Source organism: Oncorhynchus nerka, linkage group LG23, assembly GCF_034236695.1.
Source record: "Oncorhynchus nerka isolate Pitt River linkage group LG23, Oner_Uvic_2.0, whole genome shotgun sequence".
NCBI classification, from domain to species: Eukaryota; Metazoa; Chordata; class Actinopteri; order Salmoniformes; family Salmonidae; genus Oncorhynchus; species Oncorhynchus nerka.
Window position 1 is genome coordinate 29,636,480 of NC_088418.1, and position 17,515 is coordinate 29,653,994.

Sequence of the window (17,515 nt, forward strand, 5' to 3'; positions counted from 1 at the left end):
GTGCTTTCTTTCAAAAACAAGGACATTTCTAAGTGACCCCAATCTTTTGAACGGTCTTGTGTGTATATATATATTTATGTAAACTCAGCAAAAAAGGTAACATCCTCTCACTGTCAACTGTGTTTAATTTCAGCAAACTTGACATGTGTAAATATTTGTATGAACATAACAAGATTCAACAACTGAGACATAAACTGAACAAGTTCCACAGTCATGTAACTAACAGAAATGGAATAATGTGACCCTAAACAAAGGGGGGGTCAAAATCAAAAGTAACAGTCAGTATCTGGTTTGGCCACCAGCTGCATTAAGTACTGCAGTGCATCTCCTCCTCGTGGACTGCACCATATTTGCCAGTTCTTGCCGTGAGATGTTACCCCATTCTTCCACCAAGGCACCTGCAAGACATTTCTGGGGGAAATGGCCCTAGCCCCAACAGGTCGGAGGGTGACCCAACAGGTCGGACGTGCTCAATGGGATTGAGATCCGGGCTCTTCGCTGACCATGGCAGAACACTGACATTCCTGTCTTGCAGGAAATCATGCACAGAACGACCTGTATGGCTGGTGGCATGCTGGAGGGTCATGTCAGGATGAGCCTGCAGGAAGGGTACCACATGAGGGAGGAGGATGTCTTCCCTGTAACGCACAGCGTTGAGATTGCCTGCAATGACAACAAGCTCAGGCTGATGATGCTGTGACACACCGCCTCAGACCATTACGGACCCTCCACCTACAAATCGATCCCGCTCCAGAGTACAGGCCTCGGTGTAACGCTCATTCCTTTGACGATAAACGCGAATCCGACCATCACCCCTGGTGAGACAAATCCGCGACTCATCAGTGAAGAGCACTTTTTCCCAGTATTGTCTGGTCCAGCGACGGTGGGTTTGTGCCCATATGCAACATTGTTGCCGGTGATGTCTGGTGAGGACCTGCCTTACAACAGGCCTACAAGTCCTCAGTCCAGCCTCTCTCAGCCTATTGCGGACAGTCTGAGCACTGATGGAGGGATTGTTTGTTCCTGGTGTAACTCAGGCAGTTGTTGTTGCCATCCTGTACCTGTCCCGCAGGTGTGATGTTCGGATGTACCGATCCTGTGTTGTTATATGTGGTCTGTTACTGCGAGGATGATCAGCTGTTCGTCCCATCTCCCTGTAGCGTTGTATTAGGAGTCTCACAGTACAAACATTACAATTTATTGCCCTGGCCACATCTGCAGTCCTCATGCCTCCTTGCAGCATGCCTAAGGCACGTTCACGCAGATGAGCAGGGACCCTGGGCATCTTTCTTTTGGTGTTTTTCAGAGTCAGTAGAAAGGAAACTTTAGTGTCCTAAGTTTTCATAACTGTGACCTTAATTACTTGTTACTTGTTAGTGTCTTAACGACCATTCCACAGGTGCATGTTCATTACTTGTTTATGGTTCATTGAACAAGCATGGGAAACAGTGTTTAAACCCTCTACAATGAAGATCTGTGAAGTTATTTGGATTTTTACGAATTAACCTTGAAAGACAGGGTCCTGAAAAAGGGACGTTTATTTTTTTGCTGAGTTTATATATATATATAGAGAGAGCGAGCGAGAGAGAGAGACCCTAGATGATGATGATAATGGTAACGACGTGGATATACAGTATGTTTTCAGAGGCGTCATGCCCATTATTGCGTAATAAAGCACTTGACATATTGGTCTGAACTCCCTCCATTCACCACCCACTGATGTGCAGTACATCCTTGGATGATCCAAAGCAACCCTTTTGACTGTCATGAGGAGAGGGTGCTATAGTTTAATCTGTCCACTGTTGTTCTTGACTGCGTGTGGTCACCTGGATCCGTGGCTATCTGAAACGGGCCGACCTGAACCATGACGAGAAGCTGAGCTACGAGGAGGTCCAGGGGCTGCTCACCATGATCAACATCGACCTAAATGAAGAGTATGCGCGCAACCTCTTTAAGGTGAGCAGACCATAGACATTATTTCCCCTAGATTCATTTCCAGCCCTATAGCAACACCCAAGCTCACTGGTACCAAAATTGCCAAAGATGCCAAACTCTTTTAGAAAGGGGGGAGCCCGACCTAGCCTATGGTAGGGGAAACATTGGATATGTCACGGTCGTCCTCCTCTTCATCTGAAGAGGAGAGGCGAGAAGGATCGGAGGACCAAAATGCAGCGTGATATGTGTTCATGTTGAATGTTTAATTAAAGAAAGAACTGAACACTGAAACACTATACAAAAACAGTAAACAAAATAACAACCGTGAAGCTAATGCGAGCTGCGCTGAAACAAGCCATCAACATAGACAATCACCCACAAACAAACAGTGCAACCCAGGCTACCTAAGTATGATTCTCAATCAGAAACAACTAATGACACCTGCCTCTGATTCAGAGAACCATACTAGGCCGAAACATAGAAATACCTAAATCATAGAAAAACAAACATAGACTGCCCACCCAACTCACGCCCTGACCATACTAAATAAATACAAAACAAAGGAAATAAAGGTCAGAACGTGACAGGATATAGATTAGCATCACACTGCATTGTCCTTACTTCTCATATATTTGTTTCTGTCCTGTCGTCCGGAAATAGCTCATTTCAAATTATACTGTATGTCCGCAACTGATATATCATACTCAGAGGGCAAGACTTTGAAAAAGTTCATCTATGGTTGGAGTCAGTTGTATTTCAGTAACGTTTCAGCTGTAGTTCCAAATTCAATCCCATGGCTTGTTTGATCTTTTTTGAGTCAATTAATTCAGGTCCAATTGACTCATTAAAATGACATTGAAAATGATGACTGTGACCAGGGGACTATTTTATTAGCTTGCCTTGAAACAATAACTTCGATCATGTTCATCCATTGACTTGATTCCTTTGGAAATATTCCCGCCCTCCTCCCATCAGAAGTGTGACCGGTCGTGTGACGGTCGTCTGGACCACGGGGAAATCGAGGTGTTCTGTAGGGAGCTGTTGCGGCGGCCAGACCTGGACGCCGTTTTTAGCCGCTACTCGGCTAACGGCTGTGTGCTCTCCACCGTGGACCTGAAGGACTTCCTGAAAGACCAGGGAGAGGACTCCTCGCTGATCCACGCTCAGAGTCTGATCCTCACCTACGAGCTCAATGAGTGGGGTACGCTTACATGCTAATGGTTGTGCTAAGCAATACTCAGTGCTACTTAGTTAGCATTAAGTGAAGCTAAAATGTTATTTTAGCTATGCTAAGTGCTACACTACTCTAAGTTCTAAGCTACGCTAGTGCTACACTATGCTAATTGCTACACTATGCTAATTGCTACACTATGCTAAGTGCTACACTACGCTAAGTGCTAAGTTACGCGCTAAGGTACACTAAGTGCTAAGCTACCTGTATGGCCAAAAGTTAAGGGAGGTAGGGTCTTTTTAGATTAGATAGGCCTTTTCTCACTTCCTCCATACTATTTATACCTTCAGCTCACCTTATTGTCCCCAAAATGTATCCAAATTAAATAATTGTTGTACCTACTGTACATTAACACAAGCAAATCGATGTATATTTTGGTATGTTTTTTTTCTATCACTCCAATATCAACCATGTGCCTATACCCTGCACAGCCCAGAAGAATGGGTACATGACGCCCAATGGTTTCACCATGTACATGCTGTCCAAGGAGAACAATGTGTTTGACCCGGACCACGCCCGGGTGTACCAGGACATGACCAGATCTCTGGCCCACTACTTCATCTCCTCCTCACACAACACCTACCTCACCAGTGACCAGGTTACTGGCTACAGCAGCACGGAGTCTTATATCAGGTGAACACACACATGTATGGAAATGTATGCGTGCATGCACTCACACATTCACAGGCATAGACGTACACACATAAACACACAAACACCACATCACCTTATATTGAGCACCACAAAACACACTCTATACATGTGTTTTAAGTATGTGTGTGTATACTGTGTGTGTTTGTGTTAACATCGCATGTATGGTAACGTGTGTGTGCGTTAACGTGTGTTTCCTCTGTCCCAGGGCTCTGAACCAAGGCTGTCGCTGTGTGGAGTTAGACTGTTGGGATGGGGACAAAGGGGAGCCGGTCATCTACCACGGTCACACACTCACCTCCAAAGTGCCCTTCACAGAAGTCATCGAGACCATCGCCGAGTACGCCTTCAAAGTAAGCTCCAATACTCCATTAGCAGTCCAATGCCATTCATTTTAATGACTGTGTATTGTATTTTGTCATTTTTAACCCCCCACATTAGACTAGTTTAGACTAGTTTGGAAGATTACTAGCTACTGGTATATGTTTAGGTATAGACAGAAACAAATATTACATTTGTCTTTTTTTTCCTCTCTCTCTATATATGTATATAGAGGGTTAGGTTAGACAGATAGGAGAGTGTCCCAGACAGAATTCGATCCATCGCCAAGGGTGATGCGTGGTTGAGAGTCGGCAACACTACCACTAGCCCAAACTCTGGCACCAAAAATATCTGTTCCGAATTAAGGTGTAATAACTTTCGACCCTCTTTCCCTCCCCTCCACCTTCTTCTCTTCCGTTGCCGTCTCATCTTCCAGGCGTCTCCGTACCCTCTAATCCTGTCCCTTGAGAACCACTGCAGTGTGGAGCAGCAGGCGGTCATGGCCCGACACCTGCGCTCCATCCTGGGGGACAAGCTGCTCACCAAGCCCCTCAATGAACAGCAGCTCCAGAGCCTGCCCTCACCAGAGGTGGGGACTACTACTATGCTACTACTATACATTCCTATTCTACACTACACCACACTGCTACAATTCTATAATGCAGTGGTTCTCAAACTTTTTGACTCGCAATCTCTCAAAAAAGGATGGGTTCAAAGCTCGACACCCAATCGCTGTCATTACAGCCATAAACAGTGATGTGTTTTCTTCCACACAAATATCGTAATAAATTTGCCAGAATATCTCTTCATCTCTCTCTCTCTCTTAGTCTCTGTCTCTCCTCCTTCCAGCCAAGAACAGACACACACACTCCTCTCTGCTCTGCTCCTTAGAAAGACTACTTTGAATGGAATTTAATTATTCATTCTTAAAATAGCTGCTCACTCATTGGCTCTTAGTCACTAGTGAGGATTAACTTGAAGTTCATTTCAGATTCAAATTCCTCACCACTTCCTGTTTTTGAGATTTAGCAATTGTCGTCCACAATTGAAAAGCTAGCGTTTGTAAACAATGGCTTATTGAATAATAGCAATATTGAACTCTGCTATGGCTTGGGTGGGCCCATCTGCCATTCCTTTCTTACAACATCAGGAGTGTGTGTGTGTCAGGTTTTCCGTTGGGAAAATGTGGCGCAGGACATTTGACTGGCAACATTTCAATTTACCGGGCATTTGAGAAAATGGCCCTTGAATATTTTGGTACACCTACTGGAGAACTCTTCTTTGTTTACATTCATTCAGCATCGTTCACACCCTCTTTTAATTTTTTATCTTTATTTCACCTTTATTTAACCAGGTAGGCAAGTTGAGAACAAGTTCTCATTTACAATTGCGACCTGGCCAAGATAAAGCAAAGCAGTTCGACACATACAACGACATAGAGTTACACATGGAGTAAAACAAACATACAGTCAATAATACAGTATAAACAAGTCTATATACGATGTGAGCAAATGAGGTGAGATAAGGGAGGTAAAGGCAAAAAAAGGCCATGGTGGCAAAGTAAATACAATATAGCAAGTAAAACACTGGAATGGTAGATTTGCAATGGAAGAATGTGCAAAGTAGAAATAAAAATAATGGGGTGCAAAGGAGCAAAATAAATAAATGAAATACAGTAGGGAAAGAGGTAGTTGTTTGGGCTAAATTATAGGTGGGCTATGTACATGTGCAGTAATCTGTGAGCTGCTCTGACAGTTGGTGCTTAAAGCTAGTGAGGGAGATAAGTGTTTCCAGTTTCAGAGATTTTTGTAGTTCGTTCCAGTCATTGGCAGCAGAGAACTGGAAGGAGAGGCGGCCAAAGAAAGAATTGGTTTTGGGGGTGACTAGAGAGATATACCTGCTGGAGCGTGTGCTACAGGTGGGAGATGCTATGGTGACCAGCGAGCTGAGATAAGGGGGGACTTTACCTAGCAGGGTCTTGTAGATGACATGGAGCCAGTGGGTTTGGCGACGAGTATGAAGCGAGGGCCAGCCAACGAGAGCGTACAGGTCGCAATGGTGGGTAGTATATGGGGCTTTGGTGACAAAACGGATTGCACTGTGATAGACTGCATCCAATTTGTTGAGTAGGGTATTGGAGGCTATTTTGTAAATGACATCGCCAAAGTCGAGGATTGGTAGGATGGTCAGTTTTACAAGGGTATGTTTGGCAGCATGAGTGAAGGATGCTTTGTTGGGAAATAGGAAGCCAATTCTAGATTTAACTTTAGATTGGAGATGTTTGAAATGGGTCTGGAAGGAGAGTTTACAGTTAACCAGACACCTAAGTATTTGTAGTTGTCCACGTATTCTAAGTCAGAACTCTTAAGCCTTGGTCCCGCCCATCTCTTTAAGGAGTCACATGTGAGGCCATGTGCTAAACAGAGTGAGTACGGTAGTGTACTAAACAAACAAAGATTTCAAGACTAAAGGTTGGTTTATACTAAGTCTGTCAACATATCTATAAACAGTTGTCGCAGTGACATCATGAACATTCTATTGGGCTGCTGATGTCTTTCAGCCTGTCGTTTTTGTGTTTATACTTTCTCATAATGACAACGACAAGTTCGATGTCAGTCGACAATAGAATGTTCATGATGTCACTGCGACAACTGTTTATAGACTTGTCGATAGGCTTAGTATAAACCAGCCTTTAGTGGTCCAAAATAGCATAACTGGTGTATTTTAACCCCAATAAACCCATCCGTTTAGAAATTTGTTTGGTATATGTCAATTTATCAAACCAGGCAACTAAAAGCAACTTTCTAAACAATGTTTTGGTTAGTTTGAAGCTTGTTAGCTAGGGAGCTAACGTTAAGTTAGCTGGCTAGCCAGTTCAAATAATACCCATATCATATTCAGTTCCTGTCCAAAGTTTGGACACACCTACTCATTCCAGGGTTTTTATTTATTTTTACTATTTTCTACATTGTAGAAAATACCTGATAGCCAGTAAAGTGAGACAGGTAGTCTCACCAACAGCACACATCCATAAACATTATTGTGTAAGAGGAAGCTGGCTTGATGTACATGATGATGTGTTTTCCTGTGTGCCAAATACGCCAGATGTTGTTGTTGTGGGGGGAGGGCAGAGGGAGGTGCCCATTTTGGAAGTGGATTGCTCATTTGACGGCTACGTGGAGCAGGCCTTTGGCGACAAAGCTTCTTAAATAACAGCCCCACGTGGCACGCTTGGACAGCCTTGGGTGTAGGTGCAAGCTGGTGGCGCTGATATTTGGTAGTCTAGGCCACGTACACTGGCTTGCAGTGCTTGGCCTCCAGATTGTGGGTCTGACACAAACTAGGGTGTGTGTGTGTGTGTGTGTGTGTGTGTGTGTGTGTGTGTGTGCACTTGTACCTGCCTATACGTATGTGCGTTCATGAATAGCCGAAGTGTGTGTGTTTTATCCATCTGTTTTTACATGTGTGTATGTAGGCGCTGAAAGGGAAGATCCTGGTGAAGGGGAAGAAGGAGAGAGTGGTGGAGCTGGAGAGCTCCTCCAGTTCTTCAGACCTCAGCTCCTCGGAGGAGTGTGAGTGTAGCCATGCAGAGAGCAAAAAGAAGGAGGAGAAGAAGGTGTGTGTGTGTGTGTGTGTGTGTGTGTGTCTTTTGTCTGTCTTTCTTGCTGAATCCACTTATTTGCTGATCTCATGTAGTACTAGTAACTTTGCCTTTCCTTTCACTCTTTGCTTCCTACTCTCTCTTCCCCACCCTGTGTGTGTGTGTGTGTGTGTGTGTGTGTCTGTGTGTGTACACCTCCTTAGCCGGGTGTCTCTAAGCTGAGTCCAGAGCTGTCAGACCTGGTGGTGTACACACGCAGTGTTCCCTTTAAAGGCTTTGACCAGGCAGCAAAGAAACCCCCTACAGAGATGTCCTCCTTCTCCGAGAGCGAAGCCCTCAAACACGTCAAAGAATCAGGTATGTAGAGTGTGTGTTTGTGTGGGGGGGGCTTTTTGTGTGTGTGTGTTTGCTTACGTGTGTGTGTGTGTGTGTGTGTGTGTTTACATACAATGCTAATTAACAGAGTAACCTAATAGCTCCCGAAAGATAATTGTTCAGTAAAAGCTCAAGAGTACAATTAGTCTACTCTACACACTTAGCCAATTACATCAACAGGCTACTCTGTTAGTTAGCATTGTATGAAAACACATACACACGGACCCACATGTGCACACACCCACGCGCGCCAGCAGCATACCACCCTGCATCCCACCGTTGGCTTGCCTCTGAAGCCTAGAGGGTCGGTCCTGGTCAGTCCCTGGATAGGAGAGCAGATGCTGCTGAAAGTGGTGTAACGTAACGTAAATCAACACTGCTAGCTAGCCAGCTAGCCCCGAATAGCAGCACAGTAGCACAGTAGAAACCATTACACTCAACGGAACGACTTGATTAGTGTAATGTCAACAACGCAGACACTGCCAGCTAGCCTACATAGTCAACAACGCAGCCTCTGCCAGCTAGCCTACTTCAGCAGTACTGTATCATTTTAATCATTTTAGTCAATAAGATTCTTGCTACGTAAGCTTAACTTTCTGAACACTCGAGACGTGTAGTCCACTTGTCATTCCAATCTCCTTTGCATTAGCGTAGCCTCTTGTGTAGCCTGTCAACTATGTGTCTGTCTATCCCTGTTCTCTCCTCTCTGCACAGACCATACAAACGCTCCACACCGCGTGGCCGCGGCCACCCTAATCTGGTGGTCCCAGCGCGCACGACCCACGTGGAGTTCCAGGTCTCCGGTAGCCTCTGGAACTGCCGATCTGCGGCCAACAAGGCAGAGTTCATCTCAGCCTATGCCTCCCTCCAGTCCCTCGACTTCTTGGCACTGACGGAAACATGGATCACCACAGACAACACTGCTACTCCTACTGCTCTCTCTTCGTCTGCCCACGTGTTCTCGCACACCCCGAGAGCTTCTGGTCAGCGGGTGGTGGCACCGGGATCCTCATCTCTCCCAAGTGGTCATTCTCTTTTCCCTTACCCATCTGTCTATCGCCTCCTTTGAATTCCATGCTGTCACAGTTACCAGCCCTTTCAAGCTTAACATCCTTATCATTTATCGCCCTCCAGGTTCCTCGGAGAGTTCATCAATGAGCTTGATGCCTTGATAAGCTCCTTTCCTGAGGACGGCTCACCTCTCACAGTTCTGGGCGACTTTAACCTCCCCACGTCTACCTTTGACTCATTCCTCTCTGCCTCCTTCTTTCCACTCCTCTCCTCTTTGACCTCACCCTCTCACCTTCCCCCTACTCACAAGGCAGGAAATACGCTCGACCTCATCTTTACTAGATGCTGTTCTTCCACTAACCTCATTGCAACTCCTCCAAGTCTCCGACCACTACCTTGTATCCTTCTCCCTCTCGCTCTCATCCAACACTTCCCACACTGCCCCTACTGGATGGTATCGCGCCGTCCCAACCTTCGCTCTCTCTCCCCCCCGCTACTCTCTCCTCTTCCATCCTATCATCTCTTCCCTCTGCTCAAACCTTCTCCAACCTATCTCCTGATTCTGCCTCCTCAACCCTCCTCTCCTCCCTTTCTGCATCCTTTGACTCTCTATGTCCCCTATCCTCCAGGCCGGCTCGGTCCTCCCCTCCCGCTCCGTGGCTCAACGACTCATTGCGAGCTCACCGAACAGGGCTCCGGGCAGCCGAGCGGAAATGGAGGAAAACTCGCCTCCCTGCGGACCTGACATCCTTTCACTCCCTCCTCTCTACATTTTCCTCTTCTCTCTCTGCTGCTAAAGCCACTTTCTACCACTCTAAATTCCAAGCATCTGCCTCTAACCCTAGGAAGCTCTTTGCAACCTTCTCCTCCCTCCTGAATCCTCCTTCCCCCCCCCTCCTCCCTCTCTGCAGATGACTTCGTCAACCATTTTGAAAAGAAGGTCGACGACATCCGATCCTCGTTTGCTAAGTCAAACGACACCGCTGGTTCTGCTCACACTGCCCTACCCTGTGCTCTGACCTCTTTCTCCCCCTCTCTCCAGATGAAATCTCGCCTTGTGACGGCCGGCCGCCCAACAACCTGCCCGCTTGACCCTATCCCCTCCTCTCTTCTCCAGACCATTTCCGGAGACCTTCTCCCTTACCTCACCTCGCTCATCAACTCATCCCTGACCGCTGGCTACGTCCCTTCCGTCTTCAAGAGAGCGAGAGTTGCACCCCTTCTGAAAAAACCTACACTCGATCCCTCCGATGTCAACAACTACAGACCAGTATCCCTTCTTTCTTTTCTCTCCAAAACTCTTGAACGTGCCGTCCTTGGCCAGCTCTCCCGCTATCTCTCTCAGAATGACCTTCTTGATCCAAATCAGTCAGGTTTCAAGACTAGTCATTCAACTGAGACTGCTCTTCTCTGTATCACGGAGGCGCTCCGCACTGCTAAAGCTAACTCTCTCTCCTCTGCTCTCATCCTTCTAGACCTATCGGCTGCCTTCGATACTGTGAACCATCAGATCCTCCTCTCCACCCTCTCCGAGTTGGGCATCTCCGGCGCGGCCCACGCTTGGATTGCGTACTACCTGACAGGTCGCTCCTACCAGGTGGCGTGGCGAGAATCCGTCTCCTCACCACGCGCTCTCACCACTGGTGTCCCCCAGGGCTCTGTTCTAGGCCCTCTCCTATTCTCGCTATACACCAAGTCACTTGGCTCTGTCATAACCTCACATGGTCTCTCCTATCATTGCTATGCAGACGACACACAATTAATCTTCTCCTTTCCCCCCTCTGATGACCAGGTGGCGAATCGCATCTCTGCATGTCTGGCAGACATATCAGTGTGGATGACGGATCACCACCTCAAGCTGAACCTCGGCAAGACGGAGCTGCTCTTCCTCCCGGGGAAGGACTGCCCGTTCCATGATCTCGCCATCACGGTTGACAACTCCATCGTGTCCTCCTCCCAGAGCGCTAAGAACCTTGGCGTGATCCTGGACAACACCCTGTCGTTCTCAACTAACATCAAGGCGGTGGCCCGTTCCTGTAGGTTCATGCTCTACAACATCCGCAGAGTACGACCCTGCCTCACACAGGAAGCGGCGCAGGTCCTAATCCAGGCACTTGTCATCTCCCGTCTGGATTACTGCAACTCGCTGTTGGCTGGGCTCCCTGCCTGTGCCATTAAACCCCTACAACTCATCCAGAACGCCGCAGCCCGTCTGGTGTTCAACCTTCCCAAGTTCTCTCACGTCACCCCGCTCCTCCGCTCTCTCCACTGGCTTCCAGTTGAAGCTCGCATCCGCTACAAGACCATGGTGCTTGCCTACGGAGCAGTGAGGGGAACGGCACCTCAGTACCTCCAGGCTCTGATCAGGCCCTACACCCAAACAAGGGCACTGCGTTCATCCACCTCTGGCCTGCTCGCCTCCCTACCACTGAGGAAGTACAGTTCCCGCTCAGCCCAGTCAAAACTGTTCGCTGCTCTGGCCCCCCAATGGTGGAACAAACTCCCTCACGACGCCAGGACAGCGGAGTCAATCACCACCTTCCGGAGACACCTGAAACCCCACCTCTTTAAGGAATACCTAGGATAGGATAAAGTAATCCCTCTCACCCCCCTTAAAAGATTTAGATGCACTACTGTTCCACTGGATGTCATAAGGTGAATGCACCAATTTGTAAGTCGCTCTGGATAAGAGCGTCTGCTAAATGACTTAAATGTAAATGTGTTGGAGGGCCAGTAGGGGGCACTCTTCCCCCTGGTATAAGGAGATCCCAATGTTTTTATTTGATTTATTTCACCTTTATTTAACCAGGTAGGCTAGTTGAGAACAAGTTCTCATTTACAACTGCGACCTGGCCAAGATAAAGCATAGCAGTGTGAACAGACAACAACACAAAGTTACACATGGAGTAAACAATAAACAAGTCAATAACACAGTAGAAAAAAGAAAAAAAGAGTCTATATACATTGTGTGCAAAAGGCATGAGGAGGTAGGCAAATAATTACAATTTAGCAGATTAACACTGGAGTGATAAATGATCAAATGGTCATGTGCAGGTAGAGATACTGGTGTGCAAAAGAGCAGAAAAGTAAATAAATAAAAACAGTATGGGGATGAGGTAGGTAAATTGGGTGGGCTATTTACCGATGGACTATGTACAGCTGCAGCGATCGGTTAGCTGCTCAGATAGCAGATGTTTAAAGTTGGTGAGGGAGATAAAAGTCTCCAACTTCAGCGATTTTTGCAATTCGTTCCAGTCACAGGCAGCAGAGAACTGGAAGGAAAGGCGGCCAAATGAGGTGTTGGCTTTAGGGATGGTCAGTGAGATACACCTGCTGGAGCGCGTGCTACGGGTGGGTGTTGCCATCGTGACCAGTGAACTGAGATAAGGCGGAGCTTTACCTAGCATGGACTTGTAGATGACCTGGAGCCAGTGGGTCTGGCGACGAATATGTAGCGAGGACCAGCCGACTAGAGCATACAGGTCGCAGTGGTGGGTGGTATAAGGTGCTTTAGTAAAAAAACGCATGGCACTGTGATAAACGGCATCCAGTTTGCTGAGTAGAGTATTGGAAGCTATTTTGTAGATGACATTGCCGAAGTCGAGGATCGGTAGGATAGTCAGTTTTACTAGGGTAAGTTTGGCGGCGTGAGTGAAGGAGGCTTTGTTGCGGAATAGAAAGCCGACTCTAGATTTGATTTTAGATTGGAGATGTTTGATGAGTCTGGAAGGAGAGTTTACAGTCTAGCCAGACTCCTAGGTACTTACAGATGTCCACATATTCTAGGTCGGAACCATCTAGGGTGGTGATGCTAGTCGGGCGTGCGGGTGCAGGCAGCGAACGGTTGAAAAGCATGCATTTGGTTTTACTAGCGTTTAAGAGCAGTTGGAGGCCACGGAAGGAGTGTTGTATGGCATTGAAGCTCGTTTGGAGGTTAGATAGCACAGTGTCCAAGGAAGGGCCAGAAGTATACAGAATGGTGTCGTCTGCGTAGAGGTGGATCAGGGAATCGCCCGCAGCAAGAGCAACATCATTGATATATACAGAGATGCCCCAGGGCAGTGGGGCATCTCAGGGCAGTGGTGGGGACATCGCCTTGAGTAGTTTGGCGTCTTTCAGATGGGACGTTAAATGGGTGTCCTGACTCTCTGTGGTTATTAAAAATTGCATGGCACTTATTGTAAGGTGTTAACCCTGGTGACCTGGCTAATTGCCCAACCAGGCCACCTAATTATCCTCCTCATTCCTAATTGGCATATATCACTCCTCACCTCTGCACCTGATAGTTGATGTGTGGTCTGGGGCAAATTGGTTGCCGTGCATCATCCAAGTGGGTGCTAAACATTGGTGGTGGATGAGATGAGCTTCCCCCTTACAATTTAAAGCCCTTTGGGTCCAATTAAGTCCAATAAATAATAATAATAATTCATATGTACACTAGGCTATTTTTCTGCAGGCCCTGTTGATTCCCTATTGGGAAGACAAGCCACCTGGGCTGTGTTCATTATGCACCAAATGGAAGAAAACAGATTGAAACATGAAGGGTCTACCTGGAGCCTTCCTGCCCTAATGAACACAACCTTGTTCACCACATAGGCTTCTCTGTTTTTCCCTTTTGCCAGTGTTTTAACTACCCTTGCCCTCCTTCTTTCTCCCCCTCCTGCAGGGAAGCATTTTGTCCGTCACAACAGCCATCAGTTGAGCAGAATATATCCCTCAGGACAACGCCTGCAGTCCTCCAACTACGACCCCCAGGATATGTGGAACGGCGGTTGCCAGATTGGTCAGAACATTGTAACCACTCTCTGAAGTTGCCAGATTATGTTCCCTACAGTACGCTATGAAAGTAGAACGCCACAAACAGCAAAATGTAACGTATCTACTTTCATAGCGTGTTTTCAGGAAATATGGTTAGTATGGCCCGTCTCAGAACTGTGAAACAGTGTTTACCAGGTACCCTGTTCCTCAGTGAGAGGCCAATGTTGGTTGCCAGATTTGATAGTATTTGTGAATTCCGGATTGTGTTGGAGAGTGTGTGTTGCGACACTGGTCAGTGCCATACACTCCATTACAGAGTGTTGGAATCGGCTAAACATTGATCATTGAGATTGGAAATGAATGACAGGAAATGAAAGAGACTGGGTTTTATGTCTCTGTAGAAGGACAGGTAGCTGTGGAAAGTTTTGGAATGTGTTGGGGGACGGGAGCAGAGCACCGTGTTGATACAGGAAAGACAGATGGACATCTGTGGATTAGATGAAGGAGGGGTTGAGGTCAGGAGGTGAGGACAGGTCACCTAAAGGGAGTAATAAGGGTTTGGGATCTTGTTACTCTTTTCCTGTTAAGCCATAAGAAGGATTGGAGAGTGGGAGTGTCTTAAGTAGGATGTATATAACCAATGGAGAGAAATGTTTTGCTGTCTGATTACAGCTGTACAGAACCTTTGGGAAGAATTCAACTTGGTTAAAGCTTCTCTAGTATCCGTGAGTTATTTACTCTGAAAAACAAGATCCCAACAAGAGCAATATTCCAGCATTCTATTACACTCTAATGGATAACATAAATTCTCTCATTACTTAGACAGATAAATAAAGCACAATACACTGTAACTCTAAACCACAGTGATTATCGAGTAATAACCTACAGTATGTCCTGTAATGCGCTAAAATACTCTTTGTGGCAGGCAGATGATCTGGCTAATGTCTAGGCTTTAAATCAACACACTAATTCACAGTTAGTAACTGAAATATGTGTTTCTCCAGTGGCGCTGAACTTCCAGACGGCAGGGGAAGAGATGGACTTGAACCGGGGACGCTTTTTACCCAACGGCCTTTGCGGATACGTCCTCAAGCCCTCCTTTCTGACCCGCCCTGACTGCAACTTCAACCCCGAGAACACGGGGGGAGGACCCGGACACGACCCCACCCTCCTCACCATACGGGTAAGTGGGCGTTCCTGGATGCCCCGACAGCCCCCCAAATCAATCCAATTTAACTCAGTTCTATACAACTTTGTCAATCTGCCAAGAGGCCATTGAGAAGGTAACAAGTTCAGACTCGCAAAAAATAAATGCAATGTATAGAATTAAAATCAATGCCTCACTTTTCTCTAATGCTATTTCTCACAATCCCGTTTGTCCCATTCCTGTTTTTCCCCAATCCCATTATAACCAATCCCATATGCAGGTGATTTCGGCCCAGCAGCTTCCCAAGCCAGAGTGGGATAAACCCAGCTCCATCGTGGACCCTCAGGTGTGGGTGGAGACCCATGGCGTTCCCATCGACAACAACAAGAAGATGTCCCCCCGCGTTGACAACAATGGTAAATATACAGTGCATTTGGAAAGTATTCAGACCCCTTGACTTTTTCTACATTTTTTCAGTGTTGGAAAAAGTACTCAATTGTCATACTTGAGTAATAGTAAAGATACCTTCAGAGAAAATTACTCAAGTAAAAGTACAACTCACCCAATAAAATACTACTTGAGTAAAAGTCTAAAAGTATTTGGTTTTAAATGTACTTAAGTATCAAAAGTAAAAGTATAAATCATTTTAAATTCCTTATATTAAACAAACCAGGTACACTCCAACACTCAGACAACATTTACAAACTAAGCATTTGTGTTTAATGAATCTGCCAGATCAGAGGCATTAGGGAGGACCAGAGATGTTGTGTGTGAGTTGGACCATTTTCCTGTCAAAATGTAACGAGTACTTTTGGGTGTCAGGAAAATGTATGGAGGAAAAATTACATAATGTTCTTTAGGATAGTAGTGAAGTAAAAGTTGCTAAAAAATATAAATAGTAAATCAAAGTACATATACCCCCCAAAACGACTTAAGTAGTACTTCAAAGTAGTCTTAAGTACTTTACACCACTGAATTTTGTTACGTTACAGCCTTATTCTAAAATGGATCAATCTACACACAATACCCCCTAATGACAAAGCAACAACGGGGTTTTAGAAAAAAAATTCAAATGTATTAAAAATAAAACTGAAATATTACATTTACATAAGTATTCAGACCCCTTTACTCAGTACTTTGCTGAAGCACCTTTGACTCTACAACATTGGCACCCCTGTATTTGGGGAGTTTCTCCCATTCTTCTGTGCAGATCCTCTGAAGTTCTGTCAGGAAGGGTGGAAGGAGCAGGAAAGAGGAAGCTTCAGAGATGTTCTCTTCAGAGATGTTCTCTTCAGAGATGTTCGATCAGGTTCATGTCCGGGATCTGGCTGGGTCGCTCAAGGACATTCAGAGACTTGTCCTGGGGCCACTCCTGCATTGCCTTGGCTGTGTGCTTAGGGTCATTGTCCTGTTGGAAGGTGAACCTTTGCCCCAGTCTGAGGTCCTGAGCGCTCTGGAGCAGGTTTTCATCAAGGATCTCTCTGTACTTTGCCTAGAAGGCCAGTGTCCCGGAATCGCCTCTTCACTGTTGACATCGAGACTGGTGTTTTGCGGGTACTATTTAATGAAGTTCAGTTGAGGACTTGTGAGGCGTCTGTTTCTCAAACTAGACACTCTAATGTACTTGTCTTCTTTCTCAGTTGTGCACCGGGGCCTCCTACTCTTTCTATTCTGGTTAGAGCCAGTTTGCACTGTTCTGTGAAGGGAGTAGTAGACAACGTTGTACGAGTTTTCAGTTCCTCGCACGAAATAGCCTTAATTTCTCAGAACAAAAATAGACTGACGAGTTTCAGAAGAAAGTTTTGTTTCTGGCCATTTTGAGCCTATAATTGAACCCACAAATGCTGATGCTTCAGGTACTCAGCTAGTCTACAGAAGGCCAGTTTTTATTTCTTCTTTAATGAGAACAACAGTTTTCAGCTGTGCTAACATAATTGCAAAAGGGTTTTCTAATGATCAATTAGCCTTTTAAAATAAACTTGGATTAGCTAACACAGCGTGCAATTGGAACACAGGAGTGATGGTTGCTGATAATGGGCATCTGTACGCCTAGGTAGATATTCCATAACAAAAATGTGCCGTTTCCAGCTACAATAGTCATTTACGACATTAACAATGTCTACACTGTATTTCTGATCACTTTGATGCTATTTTAATGGACAAATTTTTTTGATTTTCTTTCAAAAACAAGGACATTTCTAAGTGACCCCAAACTTTTGAACAGTAGTGTAGGTCTATGGCTAGGCTACATGAGGTGTGCGACTATGATTTGAAAAAGGCATTTCGGTTTCTTGCCTTAAGCTGGGCATCATTCACAAGTGATAATATATCATTCACAAGTGACAGGATAATATTGTCATCAGTCTATTCTTGATTTAATCTTGTCTTTACATATATGAAATAATATACAGTGGGGAGAACAAGTATTTGATACACTGCCGATTTTGCAGGTTTTCCCACTTACAAAGCATGTAGAGGTCTGTAA

The 17,515-nt window shown here is 45.7% G+C and overlaps 1 protein-coding gene across 2 annotated transcripts in view; it reads left to right on the forward strand.

Annotated features, from left to right (window-relative positions):
* Positions 1 to 17,515, forward strand: part of plcd3b (phospholipase C, delta 3b) — a 60,603-nt gene that overhangs the window by 35,629 nt on the left and 7,459 nt on the right. For both annotated transcript variants that reach the window (XM_029629657.2, XM_029629654.2), the window contains exons 4-13: positions 1,827 to 1,956; positions 2,911 to 3,136; positions 3,598 to 3,799; positions 4,026 to 4,170; positions 4,575 to 4,727; positions 7,614 to 7,754; positions 7,943 to 8,096; positions 13,792 to 13,908; positions 14,888 to 15,066; positions 15,311 to 15,446. In XM_029629657.2, the coding sequence (XP_029485517.1) occupies positions 1,827 to 1,956; positions 2,911 to 3,136; positions 3,598 to 3,799; positions 4,026 to 4,170; positions 4,575 to 4,727; positions 7,614 to 7,754; positions 7,943 to 8,096; positions 13,792 to 13,908; positions 14,888 to 15,066; positions 15,311 to 15,446 (1,583 nt within the window). The remainder of the gene's footprint in view (positions 1 to 1,826; positions 1,957 to 2,910; positions 3,137 to 3,597; positions 3,800 to 4,025; positions 4,171 to 4,574; positions 4,728 to 7,613; positions 7,755 to 7,942; positions 8,097 to 13,791; positions 13,909 to 14,887; positions 15,067 to 15,310; positions 15,447 to 17,515) is intronic.